The 25,498-nt window shown below is 42.2% G+C and overlaps 1 protein-coding gene across 5 annotated transcripts in view; it reads right to left on the bottom strand.

The window, feature by feature from the left end:
* The window catches only part of PTPRM (protein tyrosine phosphatase receptor type M), a 929,698-nt gene that overhangs the window by 583,876 nt on the left and 320,324 nt on the right, over positions 1 to 25,498 (bottom strand). For all 5 annotated transcript variants that reach the window (XM_073550942.1, XM_073550938.1, XM_073550940.1 and 2 more), the window contains exons 4-5: positions 12,655 to 12,733; positions 7,197 to 7,312 (exon numbers count right to left, since the gene is read on the bottom strand). In XM_073550942.1, the coding sequence (XP_073407043.1) occupies positions 7,197 to 7,312; positions 12,655 to 12,733 (195 nt within the window). The remainder of the gene's footprint in view (positions 1 to 7,196; positions 7,313 to 12,654; positions 12,734 to 25,498) is intronic.

Genomic DNA, 25,498 nt, shown 5'->3' with positions numbered 1-25,498 from the left:
CCCATTACTGATGAAGCCAAGGGTCCATCAGGTCTACCAAGAATGACTTATCTTATCAGTTCATAGAACCTTTGAAAAAACTGTCTTCAATTTATTCCTAGCCAAGTTTTGATGTTTCAACTTCTTTGTCTCACTCAGTGGTAGCTGGGTTTCAGCCTTCCTTACCTCGGCCATGTCTCTGAGCACTGAACCCTAGAGTTGAGCGAATATCTTCAGCTCCCCGCTTATTCGGCAAGCTATAGAGCTTGCCGAATAAGCTACAATGGTAACCCAGCTTCCTGGATCGCCGTCGCAGCTGCATGTTTCTCGGCTGTGTCACAGTCATAGCACAGGCATGGAGAGCACAACACACAGGTGCGATCCAGGAAGCCGGGTTTCCGCTGTAGCTTATTCGGCAAGCAAAATAACTTACCGAATAAGCGGCGAACCGAAGATATTTGCTCAACTCTACTGAACACCTTGTACTTCTGGGGTCTCCAGGGATGTTGCAGTTCTGGAATATAACAGCACTAGAGGATAATGGTTTCCTGGTCACTTCACGTTTGATTCTTAAATCTTTGGCAGCTAATGTGCATCTTTTTTCTCAACACATTTTTTGCAACCCTGTTGATTATTTGCAACAAAAATGTTCATGGTTCTCTGATCACATTCCAGTATGTTAGCATTTTTAGATGCAGTTAAATATCTTTTTGACCCATTTTACCTGGGCAAAACAAACTGTCTAATAATTTTGCACACCTTGGTAAAGGGTGTTGCATACCTAGGTCACATCTTTCTTTATTACACAAGTACACATCATTTGATCTGTTTTATCCAATAAGCATTCAAGTTTATACAGGTTGGCGTGGGAAAATTTGCATAAAATTTAAGATATGGTCCAAATACTCACTTGTATAATAATTGTGCACACAGAGTGTATAATATACATATTTATTTATATGTGCACCTAATTCATCACTTACCGTAATTAAATTTGTGGCCACACACCAAGATCGATCTGCCATATTCTGGTAGACCTTGCTGTATTGGGATTTGTTTATGGATTCCCCCACATGCAAATTTGGTTGCTATTTGATATGTGCCATATATACTATGCTTTTAGATATTTCTGGAAAGGAGGAAACCTAATGCTAAATTCTCCTTCCCTCTTTTCCTTAATGTGAGATTATGGTTTTCATCTGTGCAGGTGTAGATTTTTGTATTCTGGTATCTTTGAATGACAATACTGTATACCGGTATGTGAAATCATTTTTTCACAATTATTCCATTGTTGCCAATTTTCTTTGATCACACGTTGTCATTCTTTTATTGACAAAATCAATATAGTGATTTACCAATAATTATTTTAATTGGCAAAGTGTATCCAAACGACCTCTTTATTCCAGATGAATACGTTTTCTATTACTGACATAGCACTGACATATTCAGCGCACACACTCTTCTAACAATCGGATTATGCCATATAATAAGGCCAAGTTTCCTGGGAAGCCAATTAATACCCAGCCATACAAAACAGATTCTAGATGCCCATAGCAGCAGCTTTAGACCAATTCCTGCCAACTGCTTGTGACATGAAAAAGCAGGACAGATGCCGACCGAAAACAGATATCTGTGGAAAAGTCAGCCTGCTGTGTTGGATTTATTTGGTTGCTTTTGGGTGCAGTCATTAGAATACCTGGAAATGTATTCATGACAAACGACACATGGATAGGCCAAGGCTCAGGTCACAGTGCGAAGCAGAGAACGATCTGCCTAAAGTCTGCAATTTATCAACATTGTCATCAAGAACGTCAACAGTCTCAGACCTACGTCTACGTCAACTTCAATTCATCTGAAAAAATGAAATCTAAAATCTCTTGAATATGACTACTTTAATAAGGCGTATGCCTCTAAATGGTTCAAACTCAAGATCTCACACTATTGTGAGGCCTCAAGATATCAGTTTAAAGTGCTATTTCCATCTCAGACATTATGGCTCAATCACAGCATATGTCCTATATGTCAGATAGATGGAGACCCATACCTCTCTAAAATGAGACTCAACTGGGAACGAAGAGGTTCCACATATGGACGTCTCTAGGTGTGCTGAAAAGTACCAAACAGGCTGGCTTGGCATTTTTTCGAGGTGCATGTGAATAGCTGACTATGCACAAATAGGTATTTACCAATTTTATGCATTTCAGCTTTGAGACATAAGTCATAGGTTACACGTTACTACAACACGTTACTACAACCTTAATTCCCGGTTCCTTTAATTTACCAGATGGGAGACTTTTCTCTACAAAACCAAGGAGAGGCTGATTACATAGCATCAAAACGATTGTCAAGCAATGTTCTATGCATCACTATGATTGCGAGATGAAAATATTTCTATATCTTTTTTGTTTTGACACTTTATGACAGGCAACATACAGTCTGATGGAAAGAAGAATCCTATTAAGGATGCTGACAATTTAACAAAAGTTGACTAAAGATGCTTTCAAAAGTAGAAGGCAAAATAAACTGACATGTAATCCTCTTCAACTTTTATTAATTACTTTTTGGCTCGCCAATGATATTGTATGATCTTACGCAAACAGAATGCTGCAGTGGATTTTCCATGGTGACAAGCCTCAGCTAATACCCGCTCTTTTTTTTTTGCACATGGCATTTTTGCACACTACAAGTGAGATATAACACCTCTATCAACATATGCATTATAATTATTTTCCTTGTTTAGTGAGTCAATACTGAAGAAATATTATGCCCATTTTAGTGCTAGCTTGTGCTGTCAGCAGATGTGACAAAGAAAATCTAAGCAGATGGGCTACATCTGTTAATCATAAACATGCTTTCATTAGTGCCATCGTCACATTTATTTGGTTGCAAGTTTATTTTTTAGTGTATCAGCTAATGAGAACATTGGATTTGCATCACACTCTGCATCGCTAATACCACTACTTTACAATATGTTTATTCATCGCAGAACAATCTGTGAAACTAGCTTCTGATATACGTAGATACACCATATATTAATATATATATATATATATATATATATATATATATATAAAGCTATTTACATATTGTTGGGCTTCCCTAAAGTGACAGTTTAGTTCCATGACTGGACAGTCATTCTAGGCTTTCCATAGGGTGGGGTGGGTACCCAAGTTTTATATTACTCTTAATAATCCATCTAAAATGGAAAATCATTCCAAAATTTATACTGCCTCAAAATCTTAAATCTAGAGAGATTACATGTCTCCATGGTAAAAGACAATTAACCAGTATTGTCTGACCTGTGGTCATAATCTTTTCGATATGCCCCTCTTCTACCCTATATTTCTGATTGCACACAATCAAGTTTTTTTAGTACATGCACACTCCTCATAATAGGGAAGAAGGCAGCACGAGATAATGATTAAAAGGGGTTGCTCACTAGTAGGACAACTCTTCCTGAACTAAATATTTGGCCTCGATAAATTAAAAAACCTATACTCACCTGCCGTGTCGGCACTGTTCCAGCTGTGTCAGCACTCGTGGTCCAGGAGTCCTAGTGCAGTGGAACTACGTCACTTTGCTCGCGTCACTGTCTCCACCTTTGAACAAATTGAACATGAAGAGTAAGTCAGAGACCAGCTGCAGCCCAGACTTCCTGTTCATGCTTAATCTGGCGGAGACAGTGATGCCAGCGCTGACTGGGCGCCAGGCACCACATGTCATTCCACCGCTCCAGGGCTCCGGGACCACAAATGCTGACACCGCTGGAACGACGCTGGCAAGGAAGGTGAGTATAGGCTTTATTATTTTATTGGGGCCAAACATTTAGTTCAAGAACCGGTTGTCCTAGTAGTGCACAACTACCTTAATGCTGTTGCTAGTGAGTTGCCCATGCCGTAAGCAACATTTCACACACTGCGACAAAAAACTACAATGAATTTGTAAGGTATCATTCAGAGATCCATTTTTCTGATATGTATTCTTCCTGTGATTTTTATGTGTAGAACTTACCCATTATAGCCCGTGATGCTGTTCACATATCTGTGATTATAAGTGAACTTTAAACAAGACACAATATGTGGCGACACTCTGAGGAGCGCAAATAAAACGTAGGCCTCAATCAGATGTCTGCTGCGTCCTGTCTGTGTTTTTAATGGATGGTACGCATAGCATTCATAGTCTGTGGGAATGTTCACATGTTCGTATTTTTTTCCAGACTGATTGTATGAAAAAAAAAAAAAAAACATGTTGGTTGTTGATCCAAGTCATAGATCAAACTCGCCCATTCGAATCAATGGGTTCGTAGAAGAAAGAACTGCACAAGGGGCCATCTATGTGTCATACGGGTGCTGTTTATTTTTTTAATCTTTAATGGCTAAGAGAATGTAAAAAAAATAATTTAAAAAAAATCGTAATAAAATAAATAAATGAATGTTTTAAATAGGCCTAATGGCCAGGACATTTTTTTGATCGCTGATCTCCCGCTGGCCAGCACGCATCGCTGCGTGTGACAGGCGGGAGACCAGCGATCAGCGAGCTGGCGCTGGTAACTAAGGTAAACAGAGCGCTTAGAAACCCGATGTGTACCTTAGTTACCAGTGCGCTGGTGCAGGGAGCTGGTAACCAAGGTACACATCGGGTTTCTAAGTGCCGCGCGCCACTTAGAAACCCGATGTGTACCTTGATTACCAGCTCCCTGGCACCAGCGCGCTGGTAACTAAGGTACACAGTGGGTAACTAAGTGACGTGCGTCGCTTGTTACCGCGTGTCACTGGTGCTGATTGCTGGTGAAGCTGCCTATTGGACAGCTCACCAGCGATCATGTAGCGACACACCAGCGATCCTGACAAGGTCATATCATTGTCGGGATCGCTGGTGCTTCGCTATGTGTGACGGGGCCCTAAAGCACACACATGACAGACAGAAGCATTTGACATAATGAGATTTGGCAGTGTTGTGGGATGACAAATGTACACATTAGGAGGAGATAAACCTAAAAGGTGAGCACAGTTGAAATCAATAGGACTGGCTGGGGCTGGCATTACATTAATTAAGGTATGAGGTCAATGTAAGGTAAGTGTCTAAGATTTATATAAAGGACAGCTGTTGTGTTTTGTGTGTTGGGATAATATTGATTTAATTATTATATTTCTTTGTTATAATCTCCTTGGATAAAGCCAAACACTAGGAAGAAACCTATAGAATATTACCGATACAATGGCAGGATAACTACATATGGGTGATTCTAATGATTACATGGCATAGGTGGTCATTATTTCATGCAATATTCAAATATGTCATGTTAAAAAGGACAATTAAATCCAAAGCTTGGGAAGGTGGAAGGCAAGATGTAAGAGTGTAGGAACATGACACAATCTACTGTATAGTTATATGGAATTAGATATATTATTTGCATTACACAATATATCACACAATAATCAGCAATAAGCAGATGTTAGGTTGATGGACTATTATAGTGCAATGTTAAACCCCCGTCACACACAACGATCTCGGAAATGTGGCATTTTGATTTTTTTTTTTCTTTACAATGTTTACCATATAGGTTAAAGATTTTTATAATTTTATAGGTCAGAATTTTACAGACGTAACAGTACCAAATTTGTCTGTTTTTCTACACTATATTTTGTTTTTTTTATTTCAATTATTATTTTTTTTCTTAACTCTACATTCTATTTTTGTCCCCATAGGGGACTTGAACTTGTGATTCCAATCTGCAGTATTGCAGGATACAGAACAAATCATGGTCTCATATGAAGTCCAGCTGCATCACATCAGGGGAGGTGAGGGTTAGGGGCACTTGGTGCTCAATTGGATGCCCTGAAGATGATTGACAGTAGCATTTAAGAGATATGACAGCAGCAATGAAGGAGCTGGTTCTGACTGCTGCCTTATAAGATGCCGAGACCACTTATATAACACAGCAAGCACTTTTCGGTGTGGAACGCTTGTTAGCTGTGACCTGCCACGTATATATGTCTATCATGCAGAACAAAGGTTTTAAAGAAGTGTGTGGCTTCATGATCCCTTAAAACTATGAGCTTCCCTTGCTTTGTTGTACCTCAGTGGCCAAATAAAAACACAAGTGGTCACTACCAGAAAAGCCCAACAACCACAATAAACTAATATTTGTTTTACTTTCATGTATTAATCTGTATAGTTTACCCACCGAGTCTAGCCTGCAGCGTCCAGGTTGGTGCGACTGATTTGAGTGCCCCAATGTTCTCTATCTTGGGGTTCATGTGAATAACTAACTGCCTTCCTTTTGGACTTCCCTTTCCCCTGACATATTCTCCTGAAGAACCTCCACATTAATGAAGGAGAAACTTGTTGAGGTAAATGAGTATTTCTCTGACCTATTTATTGTATGTGATCACAGATGGAATAAGCTCATTTGATTGCGTAGTATTTTTCTGACTGTTCACAATATATAATGACAGAAAGCTGCTAACCAGTGGTCTGGGGATGTGGTTGGACTAGGATGCACGGGGCCAATTGTCGTGTATTGAAACCGAAAAACACAGCCTAGTTTGTGACACATTGGTATACATAGCAAAAACCTGCTGACCAATTCCCTGTAGGTATATTAGTGCTCACCTTATTTTCCATTTAGAGTAGCTACCACAATAATATTTTACCTCATACAGTAGATAAGCGATTTACTATTATTTATATAGTACCTTCTTTGATGGGATAGGGTGCAATAGGGATTTATAGGGAGTGCCTAAAAGGAGTGGGGACACCATATGTTGTCTATCCTTCAGGGTGCCATCCTCGGCCGTTAGGTAGGTGTCAGTAATGATGGGACAGTAGGGACTCTATAGGGCCCTGTTTGTGGTGTCCTCTTTATTTACTATTATTTTTCATGTTTTGGTGTTTTATTCACACTCCTTTTTCTATATTTCCTCTGTATTATTGCTATGTGCAATTTTATTGCATTTGATACCTTTTAGATTTGTGGTATATTTTTCTTGACATACTTATTGGTTAATTTTTTACATATCTAATAAACTTCACGTTTTATATTTGGGGTATTTTTCTGTGAATTACTTCACTGACATATTAAAACATAAGTCATCAGCATCAAATAAAACATCAACCACAATAATTCATTTTTTTTTCTTCCATATACAGTATTAACCTGGCACAGGATATTTCCTACTTTAATGGAGTTTGTAAAACTAAACGGAAAAAATTACCTGCAGCCAAAGCCTGTCGCTTGGGGTTGCCTTTCCATTTGCCACACACGTGAATGTTGCAAACTTCCCTGCATTAACATCCTCATTCTTTACCCGTATAAAATGAGGTGTTTTCGCTGAAAAAAAAAAAAGTATATAGCACATTAACGCCACAACAGTAAACCAATGGAAAAGCCTCTACATCTAGTCCATATGACCGGACACAAAAGAAGTTGTGTTGTGTAAAATGCAAACAAAGCACAAGATAAGGCAATGAGAACGATAATTTGTTATCATGTCCCTCACTATGATACGACTGATGAAGGGTAAGGGCCCCGTCACACATAGCAATCTCGCTAGCGAGATCGCTGCTGAGTCACAAGTTTTGTGACACAACATCGATCTCACCAGCGAGATCGCTGTGTGTGACAGAGATCAGCGACCGGCCCCCCTGCCGGTATCGCTGATCGCTCTTTGAAACCGCTGGACATTTCTTCCATCACTGGTCTCCCGCTGGCCAGCACGCATCACTGCGTGTGACAAGCGGGAGACCAGCGATCAGCTGGTAACTAACGTACACATCGGGTATCCAAGGGACGTGTGTCCCTTGGATACCCGATGTGTACGTTAGTTACCAGCGCGCTGATGCAGGCAGGTGGTAACTAACGTACACATCAGGTATCTAAGTGACGCACGTCCCTTGGATACCCGATGTGTACGTTAGTTACCAGCTCCCTGCATCAGCGCACTGGTAACTAATGCTTGGCGTCGCTGTGCCAGCGATCCTGACGCGTTGATATCGTTGTCAGGATCGCTGGTGAGTCGCTATTTGTGACTCCAGCTTAAACCATTATCGCTCGGCGGATATTTAACAATCTGTTTACACAGCCAGACAGGAGTAAACTATGAGCAATCTGGAACAGATCGGACCATGTGTATAGGCTGCCACGGTTTTCACCATGGTTTTCAGCAAAGCGAGTCCTGGTTACACAGGTCGATGCACCAGCAAAGAATGATGAGTGCTTTTAAGAACGCTTGTTTACGATTATCATTCGGTGTAAATGCAAGTTTAGTTGGTATTTACATGAATTACCAATCAGAAAAAGTAAAGGATGATTGCACTGTCGTTTTTAAAGGGAACCTGTTACCCACATACCTGCAGACACAGTGGTAATCTGATAGTAAATAGAGTCTATATTATGTTAGGCTGTGTAACTGGAAAAGCAGCTGCTGAGAGAAAATGAACTTATATTCTCACTGCAGCTGCTCACTTCCAATTATCGGTGATGTGCAGGGGGCAGTAACAGTCACAGATCAATACACAAGTGCACTGCTATCACTTCCCCTGCACCTTGACGGACAGCGGCACCACCTATGAGAACATGTGCTCACTGTGTACTGAATGGGGAGTATAACAGCTCCTGCACCGCCCGATGACTGGAAGGGAGCAGCTGCAGGGAGAATATAACTTTATTTTAGTCTATAGTCTGTTCCAGTTTAACTACCTAAGATGATATAAACACTATTTACCTGCTGATTACCTCTATATCTTCATGTAAACATTAGGTTCCTTTCAACAATGATGTCTGGAAGTGAGGATTCAATCCTGTTACATCTAAATGGGGTTGTATAAACCACTTCAATTTACAGTGAAGTCGGATTTGATGCTGATTTGGACGTAGAATCTGTGCCAAAATCTATGTCAAATTCAGAATATGTGAATTATCTGATACCAGTTTGTCAGTGCACTTTATATATGGAAGTAGAAGCATGGCTGCATACTTGTCCTCCAGCAAAACTGATATCTGACTACACAAAAAGGGGGAATAACCACAGATAGATATGGTAAATATATCATAAAATATATAATTTTATTGGTACACCAAAATCAATAATACTGAATTCATTAAAAATATGTTGGGCAAAATACTAAGTACAAGAAAAACATATCAGAAATTGATATTATATAAATAATGGTGTTGGGTTCTCAAAAATAATGGTCTGTGTATGAAGGATATGTCAAAAGTGTACAGTATAAATATATATAGCTAAATATACCAAGTGAATTAATAAATACTGCTTTTGGAGTTCTTACTCATGTGTTGATCTCTTTCATTGTATGTCTGTTTTTTGTATATGCAGTGTATTTAGACTGTACTAACTATTTATTCATTCATTTGGTATATTTCTCTATCTATCTCTCTATCTATCTATCTCTCTAAACTATACACTTTTGCTATATCCTTCATATACAGACCATTACTTTTGCGAACACAACACCATTATTTATATAATACCCATTTTTGATATCTGTTTCTTGTATTTTCTTGTTTTATCCCCCTATAGTTTTAATTATTTAAATTTTATTGTTTTTGGTGTATTAATAAAATTATATATTTTGATGCTATATTTATCTATCTGTGGTTATTACCTCCCCTTTTTTCTGTAGTTATCTTATTATTGTGAACATCCAGATCTACCAATGATTTATTATTTATTTTGGGGTGTATGATACCTGATCTGATTTGCTACTTTTGAGAAAAGTAGTGAAAAATTCATTAGTAAATCAAGCTGGAAATGCACGAGGGCATATCAATGCATTTGGAACAAGCACTTCAAGTCCACTGATATGTCCCAATGCCTCATGACTGGGACATCAGATCTCTACAAATGCATATGCAGTATTGCGTGGGAAGTGCCTATGCAGTATTGAGGGGAAGTGCCTATGCAGTATTGTGGGGAAGCGCTTATGCAGTATTGCGGGGGAAGTGCCTATGCAGTGTTGAGGGGAAGTGCCTATGCAGTATTGTGGGGAAGCGCTTATGCAGTATTGCGGGGGAAGTGCCTATGCAGTGTTGAGGGGAAGTGCCTATGCAGTATTGAGGGGAAGTGCCTATACAGTATTGCGGGGGAAGTGCCAATGCAGTATTGCGGGGGAAGTGCCAATGCAGTATTGCGGGGGAAGTGCCTATGCAGTTGCCTATGCAGTATTGTGGGGAAGTGCTTATGCAGTATTGCGGGGGAAGTGCCTATGCAGAATTGAGGGGAAGTGCCTATGCAGTATTGAGGGGAAGTGCCTATGCAGTGTTGCGGGGGAAGTGCCTATGCAGTGTTGCGGGGGAAGTGCCTATGCAGTATTGTGGGAAGCGCTTATGCAGTATTGTGGGGGAAGTGCCTATGCAGTGTTGAGGGGAAGTGCCTATGCAGTATTGTGGGGAAGTGCCTATGCAGTATTGCGGGGAAAGTGCCTATGCAGTATTGTGGGGGAAGTGCCTATGCAGTGTTGAGGGGAAGTGCCTATGCAGTATTGTGGGGAAGCGCTTATGCAGTATTGCGGGGGAAGTGCCTATGCAGTGTTGAGGGGAAGTGCCTATGCAGTATTGTGGGGAAGTGCTTATGCAGTATTACGGGGGAAGTGCCTATGCAGAATTGAGGGGAAGTGCCTATGCAGTATTGAGGGGAAGTGCCTATGCAGTATTGCGGGGGAAGTGCCTATGCAGTGTTGCGGGGGAAGTGCCTATGCAGTGTTGCGGGGGAAGTGCCTATGCAGTATTGTGGGGAAGCGCTTATGCAGTATTGCGGGGGAAGTGCCTATGCAGTGTTGAGGGGAAGTGCCTATGTAGTGTTGAGGGGAAGTGCCTATGCAGTATTGCGGGGGAAGTTCCTAATCAGTATTGCGGGGGAAGTGCCTATGCAGTATTGCGGGGGAAGTGCCAATGCAGTGTTGAGGGGAAGTGTCTATGCAGAATTGTGGGGGACGTGCTTATGTAGTATTGCGAGGGAAGTGCCTATGCAGTATTGTGGGGAAGTGGTTATGCAGTATTGCGGGGGAAGTGCCTATGCAGAATTGAGGAGAAGTGCCTATGCATATTGCGGGGGAAGTGCCTATGCAGTATTGCGGGGGAAGTGCCTATGCAGTGTTGCGGGGGAAGTGCCTATGCAGTGTTGCGGGGGGAAGTGCCTATGCAGTGTTGCGAGGGAAGTGCCTATGCAGTGTTGCGGGGGAAGTGCCTATGCAGTGTTGAGGGGAAGTGCCTATGCAGAATTGCGGGGGAAGTGCCTATGCAGTATTGCGGGGGAAGTGCCTATGCAGTATTGCAGGGGAAGACCTATGCAGTTATAGTTATCACACATGTCTGGACCCCGCTATACTGTGTATTAAGATAACGCTTCTGAACTATAATATGAATATACAATGCTGTTTTGTGTTACGGTAACTGTTACTTAGAAGTCTTGCTTTGGACATATTCTCAAGTGTCTATTCAGCATTTACACCGATTAACACTTGGAGAACAGATTGACAGGTTGGTCACACTCGTCAAACATAGTGTTTGACGAGTGTGACCAACTTTTTACTATTGAGGCCGCCTATGCGACATCAATAGTAAAAGATAGAATGTAAAAAAATAATAAAAAAAATATTGTTATTCTCACCTTCCGACATCCCGCGCAGCCTTCCCGTCTCTCTCCACGTTCCCGGTCCCAGTAATCCTTTGCGACAATTACCGCGATGACGTCTGTTCTCGCGGGATCGCGACCTCTCGCGGTCATTCGCGATAACGTCGCACGAATGACCGCGAGACTTCGCGATCCCGCGAGAACGTACGTCATCGCTCGCAAAGGCTTACTGGGACCGGGAGCGTGGAGAGAGGTGGGAAGGCTGCGCGGGACGTCGGAAGGTGAGAATAACAATATTTTTTATTTTAAATTCTATTTTTTACAGGGATATGGCACCCAAAGCCCGGAGGACAGTCTCCTCTCCTCTGGACCGTGGGTACCATCCACAAATGTTCTGCTTACTTTTCGCATGGTGTGCACAGCCACATGCGGAAAGTAAGCAGAACAATGCATTCCTATGGGTGCGGGATCGCCGCGACTCCGCGAAATTACTGAGCATGCTGAGTTTTTTACCGAGAAGCAATTCCGCCGCGGTAAAAACCGCAGCATTAGCACAGAATTGCGGAATCCCATAGGAATGCATGGGATGCTTATTTTTTTCGTTTTCACGGTTAAAACCGCCGCGGAAACGCGAAAAAGACGCCACGTGTGAACGCAGCCTTAAGAGGATGCAAGTCATCTGAGCCCAACAAAGGGCAAGGAACAAATGCTGAATGTTTATCAGGACAAAACTGAAGCCTTCACTAATGCTAATTTACAAAAGATTATTCACATGCTGGAATAAAAGAATACCTTGGTGATACCAGCTCTAATGGAATAATTCAACTGTAGTGTTCTGCATTTGTGATTTTAACATCATCATTTATTGTATTCATCAATACAAACTCAACTCTACCTTTCGTTTGTTGGTTATACCTATCTGTTAGCGGGAATTATATGGCTTTTTCATGATAGAAGACATTATTATTCCTCTCGGAAATAGTCGTTGTGAAACAAAAGGCCTCAAGAGTTGCTCAACCCATTTTAATGCGATTTTAATGTATATTGTCAAGATCTCAATAGTAATACAAACATAACTCACCACAAGGATGTCTTAGGACTTTCACTTCATCTATTGCTATGTATCCGTGTTGATCAAATGCAATCACTTCAAAATAGACCTGTAAAATAAAAACGTGTTGAAACACTTTCAGTGGCATATGTGACTATTGTGAGATAATTAGTCATAATACTTAGATTACAAATATGTAAAAAATGGACTTATAGTACATTGCGCAACATATAGGGGTGTTTCCCAGAGATACCTTACTGATAACTTTATCAGACAGAAAATATCTGAAAAAAAACATATTTAGCATAAATTACATTTCAATGGGAGGACAATAGTTCCACAAACTATTAATATTGTCCAAATACTACGGATATATTTATATATATATAATATATATATATTATCGGACTCATCAGTGGAAACCATGGCACATAGAAACTGTCCTTGTTACCTACAGTATATCAAGCAAACCTCAGTTTTAATATATAGAATTGCACTTGGAAAATGCAACCTGAAATGTGATTACTTGGTTGTTTATGCTAGGGACGGCGGAACGCACTAAATATAAATAACAGGAAGTGCGTTCGCTGCCCGGGGTCCACCGTGCAGTAGGTGTAACAACCGCTGCTGAGTAATGGCAGATTCGCTATATGGCGGTATACTGCGCTCGGGTTAAACGTCACCCGAGATGCGCAGAGCGGACTCTGTTAACCTCACAGAGGCGCTTTAGTACAAATAAAGCATAAACGCCGAGCCTGATAACATCACAGGTCTCAGCTGGCATGCACACACGGTATGTGGTCACAGGACACGGCCCAAGGCAGAGGTCGGTGTCCGACTTGACCCATCGTGCATGCGGCGTCGCTACCGCGGACGCCAGTAAGTGCTGCTAACTGCAGCGCGGCGGTAACTACTGCCGCTGTACGACAGTGCCGTGAGGCAACACACTATCAGACGCTAGTGTAGCGGTGCGGTGTGCACTGTGGCGTATGGCTTGCCACTGACTGGCGCTGACTATAACTCTAATTCCCTATCCACATGCGTAATATCAGAGGGAAGGGGTTTCATAATTAGTCAGTCACCAGAATCATACATCCATCACCATTCACACATAGCAAGTATAGTCTATACTAGCACATGGGCGAGCGCCCATTCGGGCCTTTTATAGCCATGCGCTTCCGGGACCTTCCAGACCTCTGAGATGGGCCAATCAGATCAGGACAAGGACCTGAGCACGTGACCCCCGATCTCCACTGGGAGATCGTCTCGTGGGCATGCCCAGTAGTGCGGCGAGAGGACAGCCTCTGGAGTGGTTTCCTGCAAAGCAGGTTGCGCTACCAATTCTGGTCCAGAGGTGGCAGCAACATCCAGACCCAGAGAGCTGGTCTGAGCAGGGTTCCTGGATCGCCGAGATTGCTGTGCAGGTCCCTGAGCGGTTGGAAAAGAATGGGAGACCGCTGGATGTATGGCTCTGGATTCCCGCTGTACAGCTGCAGGAATCCGACGCTTAACAGTTTATTAATACAAACCTTATTTTCTTATACACGGAATTAAATAATGACAGTGCTACCAGTTTAAATCTTTTTAATTGGCCTTGATAAGACTTTATAAATGAAGTACAAAAAGTGTGGTTCCTTATTTATGTCGGATAAGCTGTTGGACAGAAAAGAGACCCTAAATACAAGTCTAAAATCCAAGCTGATGGCTAAGTGCACACATTTTCTCTAGATTGGTGAAAAATATTGAACTTTATTGACACTAAACTATAAGTATTCCTATTTTACAATGTTACGTCAAATTGCTAAGGTTCGTGAACAACGTTATCGACGATGGGGGGGGGGTCCAATCACGGGAACTCCATTAATCCTTGAGATGGCTTTACACATTAGATAAAAGTAGCTTTGTGGTTAAATAATTATTTATATTATTAATAATTATGATTATAATTATTGAATAAATGATCACCTTGTGAACGACCATTACAAATATCGTGCCATACACTTTTAAGCGCATACGGACTGTTACATTACTTCTAACTGGCCATATATGTTCAATGGCAATGGGAGAAAGAAAAGCAATCTTTCAGGTAATAGTTTTTAAAATGAAAGATCCTTTGTCCCCTATATATGAAAAATACTAATAAATCAAACTTAACTTCAGATGATGACAGCTAGTTATTGGTGAGCTAAATGGTAAATCATTGCTGAATTTCACCACTTTCAACTTCCTGAATGGCTTATGTATAAACTTCATTAAAAACTATAAGAAAACCCACGGTGAAACAAGTGAAGAAGCCTATCCTAGTACTTCAAATAACCATCGAAGACAGCGATGAGAAAGAATTTAGCGACCAACAGGTCATCCAACAGACATGGATAAACAGAGAAACTATATGCCAGCGCCAACACTGAGCATCACGAGGAGAGCGGGACTTAGCAGAACTAGAACAAGACCTCATGGAAACTAAGGAGGATTGGGTAGTGATGCAGCTGCCAAAGAACAAGGCACCTAGCATTGATTGCATCCCTGCAGAGCTCCTCAAACCAGTCCTCAACGATGTATTGACAGCACTATATCAGAAAATCTGGTGGACAGGCACATGGCCAAAACATTAGAAAAGATCAGAGTTCATCCCACTCCTGAAGAAAGGCGATGCAAGGGACTCTGCCAAATATAGAACAAACGTCCTGATCCCTCATTCCAGCAAGGTGCTTCTAAAGATAATTAAGAAGTAATTACTTGAACAACAACCATGATAGAGAACTTCCTGATGCACAAGTTAGATTCCATGAGGGCAGAGGGACCCATGATCACATTGTAAAACTGAGGTGGATCATAGAAAGGATGAGAAGGTATCAGAAGAAGAGGTACATATGCCTATATTATTCCAGGGCTTTTGATTGTGTTGAGCACAATAAGCTCATTATAGATTATTTTTCCCACAATCAGATCTTAACCTATCAGTAAGTAAGGCCATACACTAGCTTTCGTGGTGGAAAAACTCTTTCAGTTATACCTTCAATGGGTCATTCCCAAGATAGAAAGGAATTCACATAGATGTGAAGCAGTTCTAAAAAACTGTGGCTATACAACTAAATATTTTGTTAGTGATTCACGGGAATGCTAAATCCTCGTAAAAATAGTACATATTGTGAGTTTGTAAAGACAAATGCAGACACTACTATTATTTCGAACAGCCCAATGTTCATTTTTTGTTATTTTCTGTAGTTAAAAATGATATACTGTACAATTCTCTTCATGTTTTGAAATAGAAAACAGTGTGCAATGTTCCCAATGCAGGGAAATAAAAACTAGTATAAAGATTTTGTGATTGACTCATGTTTTTGAGCACACTGCTATTATTTTGAACACTACCGTACATGCAGTGACAGGAGCGCTACTGGCAATGGTTTTGTGTCTGCACATGCCAGTTGCTGCTGGAGTTGACTTCAGAGATGTGGTTCCTTCTGAAAGTTTGCCTTTAAAAATAAAAACCTTTGTATCATAGAATCATAAAATGTTAGAGTTGGAAAGGGCCTCCAGGGTCATCGTGTCCAACCCCTGCTCAATAGAGGATTCACTAAACCAACTCAGACAGATCAACAACAAGGACTCCCAGATATGTGGTAAATGTTGGAGAACACGAAGACATCCAACGCAGATACAATTAAAAATAAACTTTATTAAATGTATAATATTAAAAAATACGATATAAAAAAGCAAAATGCTGTCAAGGGACACCAAGTAGAAGATGAGAGGAACTATTGCACAAAATTAATAATAATGATGACAATGGGGTAAATGCAAATGTGATAGCACCCCTGTAAAGTAGCAAATTATGCTAAAAAATATAAGACTTTATATCAACAACATCCACCTCTATATACGGTAATTGTAAGGAGGTGGCAAGACCCCTCAGTCGCGCCCTCTCCTCCTCCCGTTTGAACCCCCGTGCACTTCATGTACATATATCCAGCACCTGTATGTTCTATGTGTTGTTATGCTGTACCTGTATTATAATGTAATGTATTGTGTTGTTACCCCTTTAAATGTATTCGAGTTAGGGCAAGAAATGGTTAATGTGAGGGGTTGGGTCAGCAGCAGCAGAGAGGGGAAGCTGCTGTTTCCATCCAGTTCTGCCTGGATCCTTGTCAGGTACAGACGTGTCAGACAGATGGGACACTGCCAGACCCCCAGATGGGAGAGGTCTATTGCCCCGGACTAAAGATGGCCACAGACTAAAGAGGACTTCCATACAGGCTCTCTGGACTTTAGAGGAGGCTCCACTGAAGGGGTCTCAGGCGCCCAGATACCAGTGGATTGGACGACTGGGATTCTCGACTGCTGCAGCAGTAGTGGTTGCAACTGTAGCTCATGTCAGGGAAAGAACAGGAAATCCAGTGTTTGGGATTGTCATTGATGTCCATCCTTCATTACCTGTTTTCAATAAAAGCTATGTTTTCCCTGTTGGAACACAGCTACATCTCTGGACTTTTAATAACCTGGACTGCTATGACAAAAGGAGAGAAGGTAACTTCATTTGGGCGAAAAGCCTAATCCATCTCATATCACATGTACAAGGGGCCGGGGTGTATACAGATTGTGTTTAGTGGGTGAGCTCGGTCAAGACTACCACCCCGGTGCCCCTTGTCTTACTTAATCACCCCCTTCACCCCCTCACTTGTTGGCGCAGCCAGAGACTGGTAAAAAAGTAGTCACAGGACAATATCAATCACAATTTCTTAGAACCTAGAGACCAGACGTAATGATAATGCTATAATTGCTGTAATTAGACTATATACTAGGTGCTATAATTGTTATAACGATAAAAACTACATTACCGTTAAATGGTGGCCACAGTGGTCTACTCGGCGTCTCCCACCCTGGCACATGTTTCGTCGCCAGCTTCATCCGGGGGTAATGTAGCTTTTATCATATTGATTGATACGGCATTTTTCTTTTTTTATACCTTGTTTTTTAATATTATACATTTAATAAAGTTTATTTTTAATTGCATCTGCGTTGGATCTCTTTGTGTTCTCCCACATGTACCACATATGTGAGAGTTCTTGTTGTTGAACTTGGTTGAAGTGCCTTCCTTATTTTGGACAATATTTATTTAATCATCTCATACAGATGTCTGTCCAACCTCTCAAGACTTCCATTGAAGGAGAACTCACCATCTCTCGTGGCCACTCATTTATCACCCTCACTGTCAGCGGTATCAAATGTATCATAATATCATAATGACAATCTATAGATGTTTATAAATGTGTAGATCTTTAAACCAGCAGGCTTCCTGCCCAGCAACGGTTACATTTCATAGTCACTTTTATTTTGGCTTCCAAAGACAAGAATCTGCATATTTAATTCGGAACAGATACAAAATCTCATATAAACAAAATGGAACTACAAAATGGAAAAACAAAAATGAGTCTTACTACCGTTTTACGGTCCCTGGTTTTAGGACCAGGGACTGTCCTAGTTAACTACCTAAGCATTGACACTAATCAGCTGTCACAACAGGGGCCTTACCAGCATGTCAGTGACAGTCTAATGGGGGCAGATCTAGCAGACTAGATATTAGTGCTTTCTGCTCTGTTTGTCTTTAAAATAAAAAATGCAAAAAAACCTCTCTGTGTTTGCCAAGAATCTACTAATGAAAGTTCAGGGACCACTGAAGAGTAACTAGGGACTTCACTGTAAGAAGAAACTGTTGGTACAGATGCTTTAATATAATAAATGTACAGTTGTGCACAAAATTAAATCCCCCCAAAGCGCTCAAGGCCTCCTGTCATTCAGTTAGTTTATCAATATCTGGAATATTTAATGCTCCATCTGCTTGATATAGAACAAGTCAGATACGAAAATATGAATGTCCCTGCTGTCAAAATAAAGTCAATAGCATGGGGTTTTGCTGGGATGTGATTTTCTATCATAGCGAATATCAACAGCATAGATTACCCTGCATGACAAGCATCTGGTCTTCATTCCCTGCGTGGCTGATGGTGCAGTTCAATAAATGGTATGATTTCAGAAAAATTCTGCACAAAAACTACTGCACATGAGCACACAGGAGTTCTATAGCTAAAGCTACATTGAAACCTTTTGTAATGGGGGGGCATGGCCTGCATGCAGACCAGAGAGGCCACATAACTCACATGCTCCTGCTTCTCCGGACTTAAACCGGCTAATAACAGCACTCTATATTACCTCTCCTCCTCTCTGTGCACAGTAACGGCTCCTGGAAGGTCCTGGGCACATGATGACCCAAGGAAGAGCGCAGAAACACAGTTCCCCGCCGAAGCTCCCGGACTTCTTCCCCCGAGGACAGACTGCACATGCTGCAGGTAAAATGGCGGCGGCTTCCCCCTCAGCTTCCTCCCGCTTGTCGGGTGGCTCTGCGGGGAGGGGGGCATCTGAGACTTACAACAACCTGTCTCCTATTACTAAAGGAGACATGAGGGACTTTCTGGCCTCCATCCGTGCTTCCCTAAAGGAAGACATGCAGTCCATGCTGCAGGAGATTAGAGGGGAAGTCTCGTCCCTGGGAGAACTGCTCATGTTGAGAGCAAGATGGCTGAATATGCCAAGACTATAAATGCTCTAGTGGATGACAACGAAGCTTTGAGGGAGGATATGGCTGTGGTAGATAAGATGTAGGATCTAGAAGATAGATCACGGAGGAATAATGTGCGTGTCAGGGGCATACCGGAGGACATTCCAGATAAGAAGCTGGCTGACTTTTTGCTTAAACTCATGCAAACTGTACTCCCAACCTTGCTCCCCAGAGATTTCCTGATTGACAGGATACATAGGCTCCCCAAACCCCAGCATGTGGACCCAGCCTTGCCTAGAGACACTTTGGCGCGCATCCACTTCTATACTACCAAAGACGCCTTCATGCAGAGGATAAGGAATTCCCCTGAGCTCCCTGCTGAATACCAAGGCTTACAGATGTTCCCAGACTTATCAGCATCCACGCTGGCAAAGAGGCGAGAATACGCTCCTGTTTGTAAAGCACTACGTGATGTTCATATCCGATACAAATGGGGATTCAATCCAGTCAGGCTGATAATATCCTATGAAGGTCGTGATGTGGTCTGCCAATCTCCCAAACAGGCTGAGAACATGCAAACCGATTTCCTTTGCTCCCCGCCAGAACCCGATGGGAAAGAAAATTGTTCAGGAAAGGATTCAAATTTGAAGAGGAGGATGAGATGCTGTCCGGATGCAGGACTCTGCTGTGAGGTGCTACGGATTTTGTAACCTATTTCCCTTTTTCCACCTTTTTTCTTTTTGCTTCAGCACCTCGTCCAAGATAACTCTCGGTTATTTTCCATCTTTTTGGGAGTGAACCTTGGAACTGCCCCGAGCTGGCATTTACCTGCGGTCTAGGACTGACCACTCAGGCGTTTCACTGCCTGACTAGCCTGGCCTTTGGCCTGGTGGCTGCATGACTTTGTGTTTAGAATTTTTTTCAGTGTTCTCTGTGTTTTGTTTCCCTTGTCTCCTGTTTTTTAAGGTACACCTTCGAGATGGGTCTTTTTAAAGTGGTTACTGTGGTTCTCTATGTTGCCAGCACACGAGCCCTGATGGGTTCATGAAGATGTTTGTATGATAGCAAGTTTTATAATGTTTAATTATGAGTGTTACCATTATGTCTCTATATGTTAAGGGGTTGAACTCCCCCTGTAAGAGGTCCATCCTATGGAAGGCGGTGAAAAAATCAGGTGCGGAGATATTCTGCCTGCAGGAGACGCATCTGATAGAAGCTGATAATTTTAGGCTGCGTCACCCACAATTCTCTAATATTTACTTCGCTAACAATAACACTAAAAAAGCTGGGGTGTGCATCATCTTTAAAAATACATTAGCCTTCAAATGTATCCGGAGGGTAGCGGATCCTGTGGGCAGATTTCTGATCCTCATATGCACATTGAATCGCGAGTTGCACACTATCACAGGCCTCTACGCCCCCAATCATTCGCAACAGACATTTATCCGCAAAGTACTACATAAAGTGGATGGTCTAGCGCAGGGTGAAAAGATATACTGTGGAGACTTTAATCTCCCCATGGACAGGGATCTAGACTGCTCACGAGGTGGCATTCGGCCTAGGGGGGAGTTGAAAGGCATAGCCAAAGAATATCACCTACACGATATCTGGAGGTACTCCCACGCGAGTGAAAAAGATTATACCTTCTATTCCTTCCGACACCGTACATATACTCGGATAGACCATATTCTGGTATCTCATACAACAAGCCTCCATACTGAAGCGCAATAGAGGGATACGGGATGATCTCTTAGCTAGACTTGACCAGTTGGAATCACTGAATAAAATTTCACCCTCTCAGGCGGTGTCGGATGAGCTATACGGGGTTCGCTTTCAGTTGCAGGAGATTTTGCTTTCTGCTATGCCCGTAATTTACGTAAGCTTAAGGCTGTGTTTACACACAGCGTTTTTTTAGTGGTTTTTACCGCGGTTTTCACTATAAAACCGCTATAAAACCGCTAAAAATAAGCTGCACAGTCATTTCTATGCATTTTGCACTTTTTGTGCACATTGATGCGTTTTTACCGTGAAAAAACCGCATCGCGGTAAAAAACGCAGCATGCACATTAATTTTGAGGATTTTTCCGCGGTTTAGGCTTCTCCCATGCTTTTAGAAACCGCTACGGAAAAAAATGCATCAAAAACGCATCAAAACCGCGCAAAAAACGCAGCGGGAAAAATAGGTGCGGTTTCTGGGAAGGGATTCAGGTTTTTGAGCAGAAATTTTCTGCAACGTGTCCACTTAGCCTAAAACTCACTTTTTCGCCACTGGAGATAGGGCGGTAGCAATACTGGCCCATAGGGTACGGAAGCGAGAGGCTAAATCCAGAATAGATGGTTTACAGGATCAGAATGGGTGTCTGGTTAGGAATCCGATTGATATCGCGGAGACATTTGCAAAGTACGACTCCCATTTATATAACTTATATTCTGACCCTCAGACCCGTCAACCCACTCAGGTAGCAATCGATTCATATCGCAATCAGTTAATTTACCGTGTGTATCCCAAGAACAATTATTATTGTTAAATGCCCCATTTACAGAGGAGAAGATCAAAAAACTATTAAAAGCAGTAAGCTACACACCGCGCCTGATCCGGATGGACTATCAAATGAATATTATTGCACTTTTCAGGAACTTCTGGCCCCATATTTACTGAGGTTGTTTTCAAGTTGGCTGGATTTAGGCAAAGTTGCTGCCCCTAACTTGGAAGCTACTATTACCACTCTCCCTAAGCCAGGTAAGACCCCTGATAGTCCTGGGAATTTTAGACCCATTGCTTCATTGAATTGTGATTTAACGATATATACCAAATTGCTATCCTCCCGCCTTCATTTGATAATCCCCTCTCTTGTCTCTCCTGACCAGGTCGGTTTTGTGGCTGGCCGGGAAACCAAAGATGGTACCCGCCGAATGTTGAATCTTATTAGGATGGCGGAGCTGTCGGGCCTCCCCAGTGCATTCCTGTCCCTGGACACTGAGAAGGCCTCCGACAGGGTGCACTGGGGATATTTGGGAAGTGTTCTTCGGAAGTTTGGTTTGGAGGGCCCCATCCTTTTGGCGATTTTAGCCATATATTCCACCCCATCTGCCAGAGTCCTAGCCCCTGGGTTTGTATCTTCCCCCTTTTTGATCGCCAACGGGACGCGGCAGGGATGCCCACTATCCCCTATTATATTTGCATTATGCATGGAGCCCCTGGCGGAGAAAATCCGTCTTAACTCTGATATCTCAGGTCTGATGGTGGGTCCGGCTACTGACAAGATCGGCTTTTACACGGATGACGTTATCATAGCCTGTGTGGACCTGGAGCGGTCGTTCGCGGCCGTCATGGCTGAACTAGAGGAGTTTGCGGCAGTATCCTATTACAAACTGAATGCATCCAAATCATTGGTATTCCCTGTCGCGGTCCCTTTGGTCACCAAAGTTGAATTGGAGAATAAGTTTCCCTTTCGTTGGACTGATCAAGGTATCCCTTACCTTGGTATAAAGCTCACGCACTCTCACCATATTATAGAGGCGAACTATACTGCTCTATTCAGACAGATAAAGACTGAGCTGGACACCTTACATCAGTTTATGACCTCCTGGGTGGCTAGAATTAATATTTTCAAGATAAAAATTCTCCCCAAGATATTATATTATTTTAGATGTCTCCCTTTGAGGGTCCCAAGCAAAATCATAACAAACCTTCAGCGCTTAACAAACAAATATACATGGGCCCACAAAACTCCTCGAGTGGCCAAGTCCCTTTTGTATTACCCTTATGATCTGGGGGGAATGGGATTGCCAAATTTGATGGCGTACTATAAGGCCTCAGTGGTAGCGGGGCTGCGGGATAAGTGGCAGCTGGACAAAGATCATAGATGGTTGCAAATTGAAAATTTCTATGCAACTAGAGGCTCCACCTGATTCATGCTAGAGGTTGAAGCCTTTGGGCGGCGGCCTTGTAACCTCCCTCTACCGACCATGTCTACTGCACTGCATTTTTGGAGACAGACGGTCCCGACCCTTATTAAAATCCCATTAACTGAAGTGTCACTGAAGGTGCTAGAATTACATATCCCGTATATAGATTTACAGCCATGGGTACTGGCTGGTGTAAAATCACTTCATCAGCTGTTTGATGGCACAGCGATTAAGCCGTTTGACCACCTAGTTGCAAATCATCCAGATATTCGACATAGATTTTATCAGTTTTTACAACTAAGACATGTTATACATACTACACAACCGTCGTACTTCTTTAATACCTACCTCGACCATACAGTAAATGACCTCTTCCTGGTGCCCGGATCAAGTACTCGCAATGTATCTATTTTGTATAGAGCCTTGCATGATCCTGACCCAGAGGTTAAACTGCAATTCATGAGACAATGGGAGGATGACCTGCAGGTCACCCTAGCGCCTGATGGGTGGCGGGAGGCGGTGTTAGAGGTTCGGAGAGTTTCCTCATGTTTAAACCATCTGGAACAATTGAAAAAAGTCCACTTCCGCTGGTATTATTACCCAGTTAAATTTGCTCACTTTGGCCCTCAGTGCTCTCCGTTGTGCTAGAGAGGCTGCGGCATGTTGGGGACACTAAGCCACATGTGGTGGTCGTGCCCGAAATTACTATATTTTTGGGCTAGCGTAGGGAACGTGATAGCTGAGGTAACTGGGATTTGGATGGCCCTACAACCCAGTATGGTTCTATTGCATATCGGTTTAGATGTGATCCCGCATGTGTTGAGAGGAGTGTTCTCACATTTGTTTATAGCCGCTAGACTGGCAGTGGCATCCAAATGGAGAGTGACCAGTGCACCGACCATACAATTTGTGATTGACAGGATGAATCTTCATTGCCAATACGAAAGAGCTCTGGTATTATCTGCGTCATCTGAAAAGAAAAAGTCCCAGATTTGGGAACCATGGCTTGGCAGCCGGCTCTCCTTCAACCCACCGTGAGGATGCTTGCGCTACTTCGACTCAGGGCCTGATATTCCCTGACCGCGATGAACCCTACTATGTGTCTAGCTTATTTGCCACTTTGATATTCAGGAACCTGCACTATAGCAGGTCATTTTCTGTTAAGACCTTTGATCTAAGTAATTTACAGTTGTATACCTAGGTGTACCTATTCCCCCCCCCTCATTATTTTTTCCGGTTGATAGCTACCGCACTTGTTGATGTAGGAGCATGGTAGCCCTTCCCTTTCCTCCTCCCCCCCCCCGCTATTAATCTACTCTGCACTGTTTGCGGAATTGATTTGTTTACCTGTTTAACTATGTAAAATTTTAATAAATATGATTTTGGAAAAAAAAAAGAAACCTTTTGTGATAAGACTTTTTTTTCAATAGAGTAATAAAAATATCAATGGGCAACTTCAAGAAATTTGGAGAAAAATTTTAAAAAAAATCAATTACTACTTTTTGTACTCACTAATAAATCCAAGCATGTAGTGGTTAAAAATAAAGATTGATAGTGACTGCGGAGATGCTGAAGAGATTTTCAAGCTACTTATAGGGGTTTTCTTGGCACGAGATTTTTAAGACCTATCACCTAGAATAGGTCATCAATATTAGATGGGTGACGGTTGAAAATGAGCGGATCTTTTGAAATTCGAATTTGCAGAATTTTCCCACAAATATTTGATTAGTAATTAATAAATTTGTGTCACTCAATAGTGCAAAGCTTGTAATTCCTTGGAAAATACACACTGAGGAGAGGAAAAAGAACCCCATTGAATATAAAATCTTACAATTTACAGCCAAAAAAGAGTCAGAGGACCACGCTGACCATAAGAGCTTACAGTCTACAGGAGAGAGAGAGGACACCACTGACCATAAGAGCTTACAGTCTACAGGAGAGAGAGAGGACACCGCTGACCATAAGTGCTTACAGTCTATAGAAGAGAGAGAGGACAGCGCTGACAATATGAGCTTACACTGCAGGAGAAAGAGAGGACTACGCTGACCATAAGAGCTTACAGTCTACAGGAGAGAGAGAAGACACCGCTGACCATATGAGCTTACACTCTCCAGGAGAGAGAGGACCACACTGACCATAAGAGCTTAGAGTCTACAGGAGAGAGAGAGGACCACGCTGACCATAAGAGCTTAGAGTCTACAGGAGAGAGAGAGGACCACGCTGACCATAAGAGCTTACAGTCTACAGGAGAGAGAGAAGACACCACTGACCATAAGAGCTTACACTCTGCAGGAGAGAGAGAGGATCACACTGACCATAAGAGCTTATACTCTACAAGAGAGAGAGAGACTAACCCCTCTGGAGATGGAAAATGATTCTGGCGTACAAACAGTGCTCCACTGATCT

The sequence above is a fragment of the Dendrobates tinctorius genome, unplaced genomic scaffold (assembly GCF_039654945.1).
Source record: "Dendrobates tinctorius isolate UK_male_01 unplaced genomic scaffold, ASM3965494v1 ptg000171l, whole genome shotgun sequence".
Classification (NCBI taxonomy): Eukaryota; Metazoa; Chordata; class Amphibia; order Anura; family Dendrobatidae; genus Dendrobates; species Dendrobates tinctorius.
The sequence above is the reverse complement of the archived record's forward strand: the minus strand, read 5'-3'. Positions and strand labels throughout refer to the sequence as shown.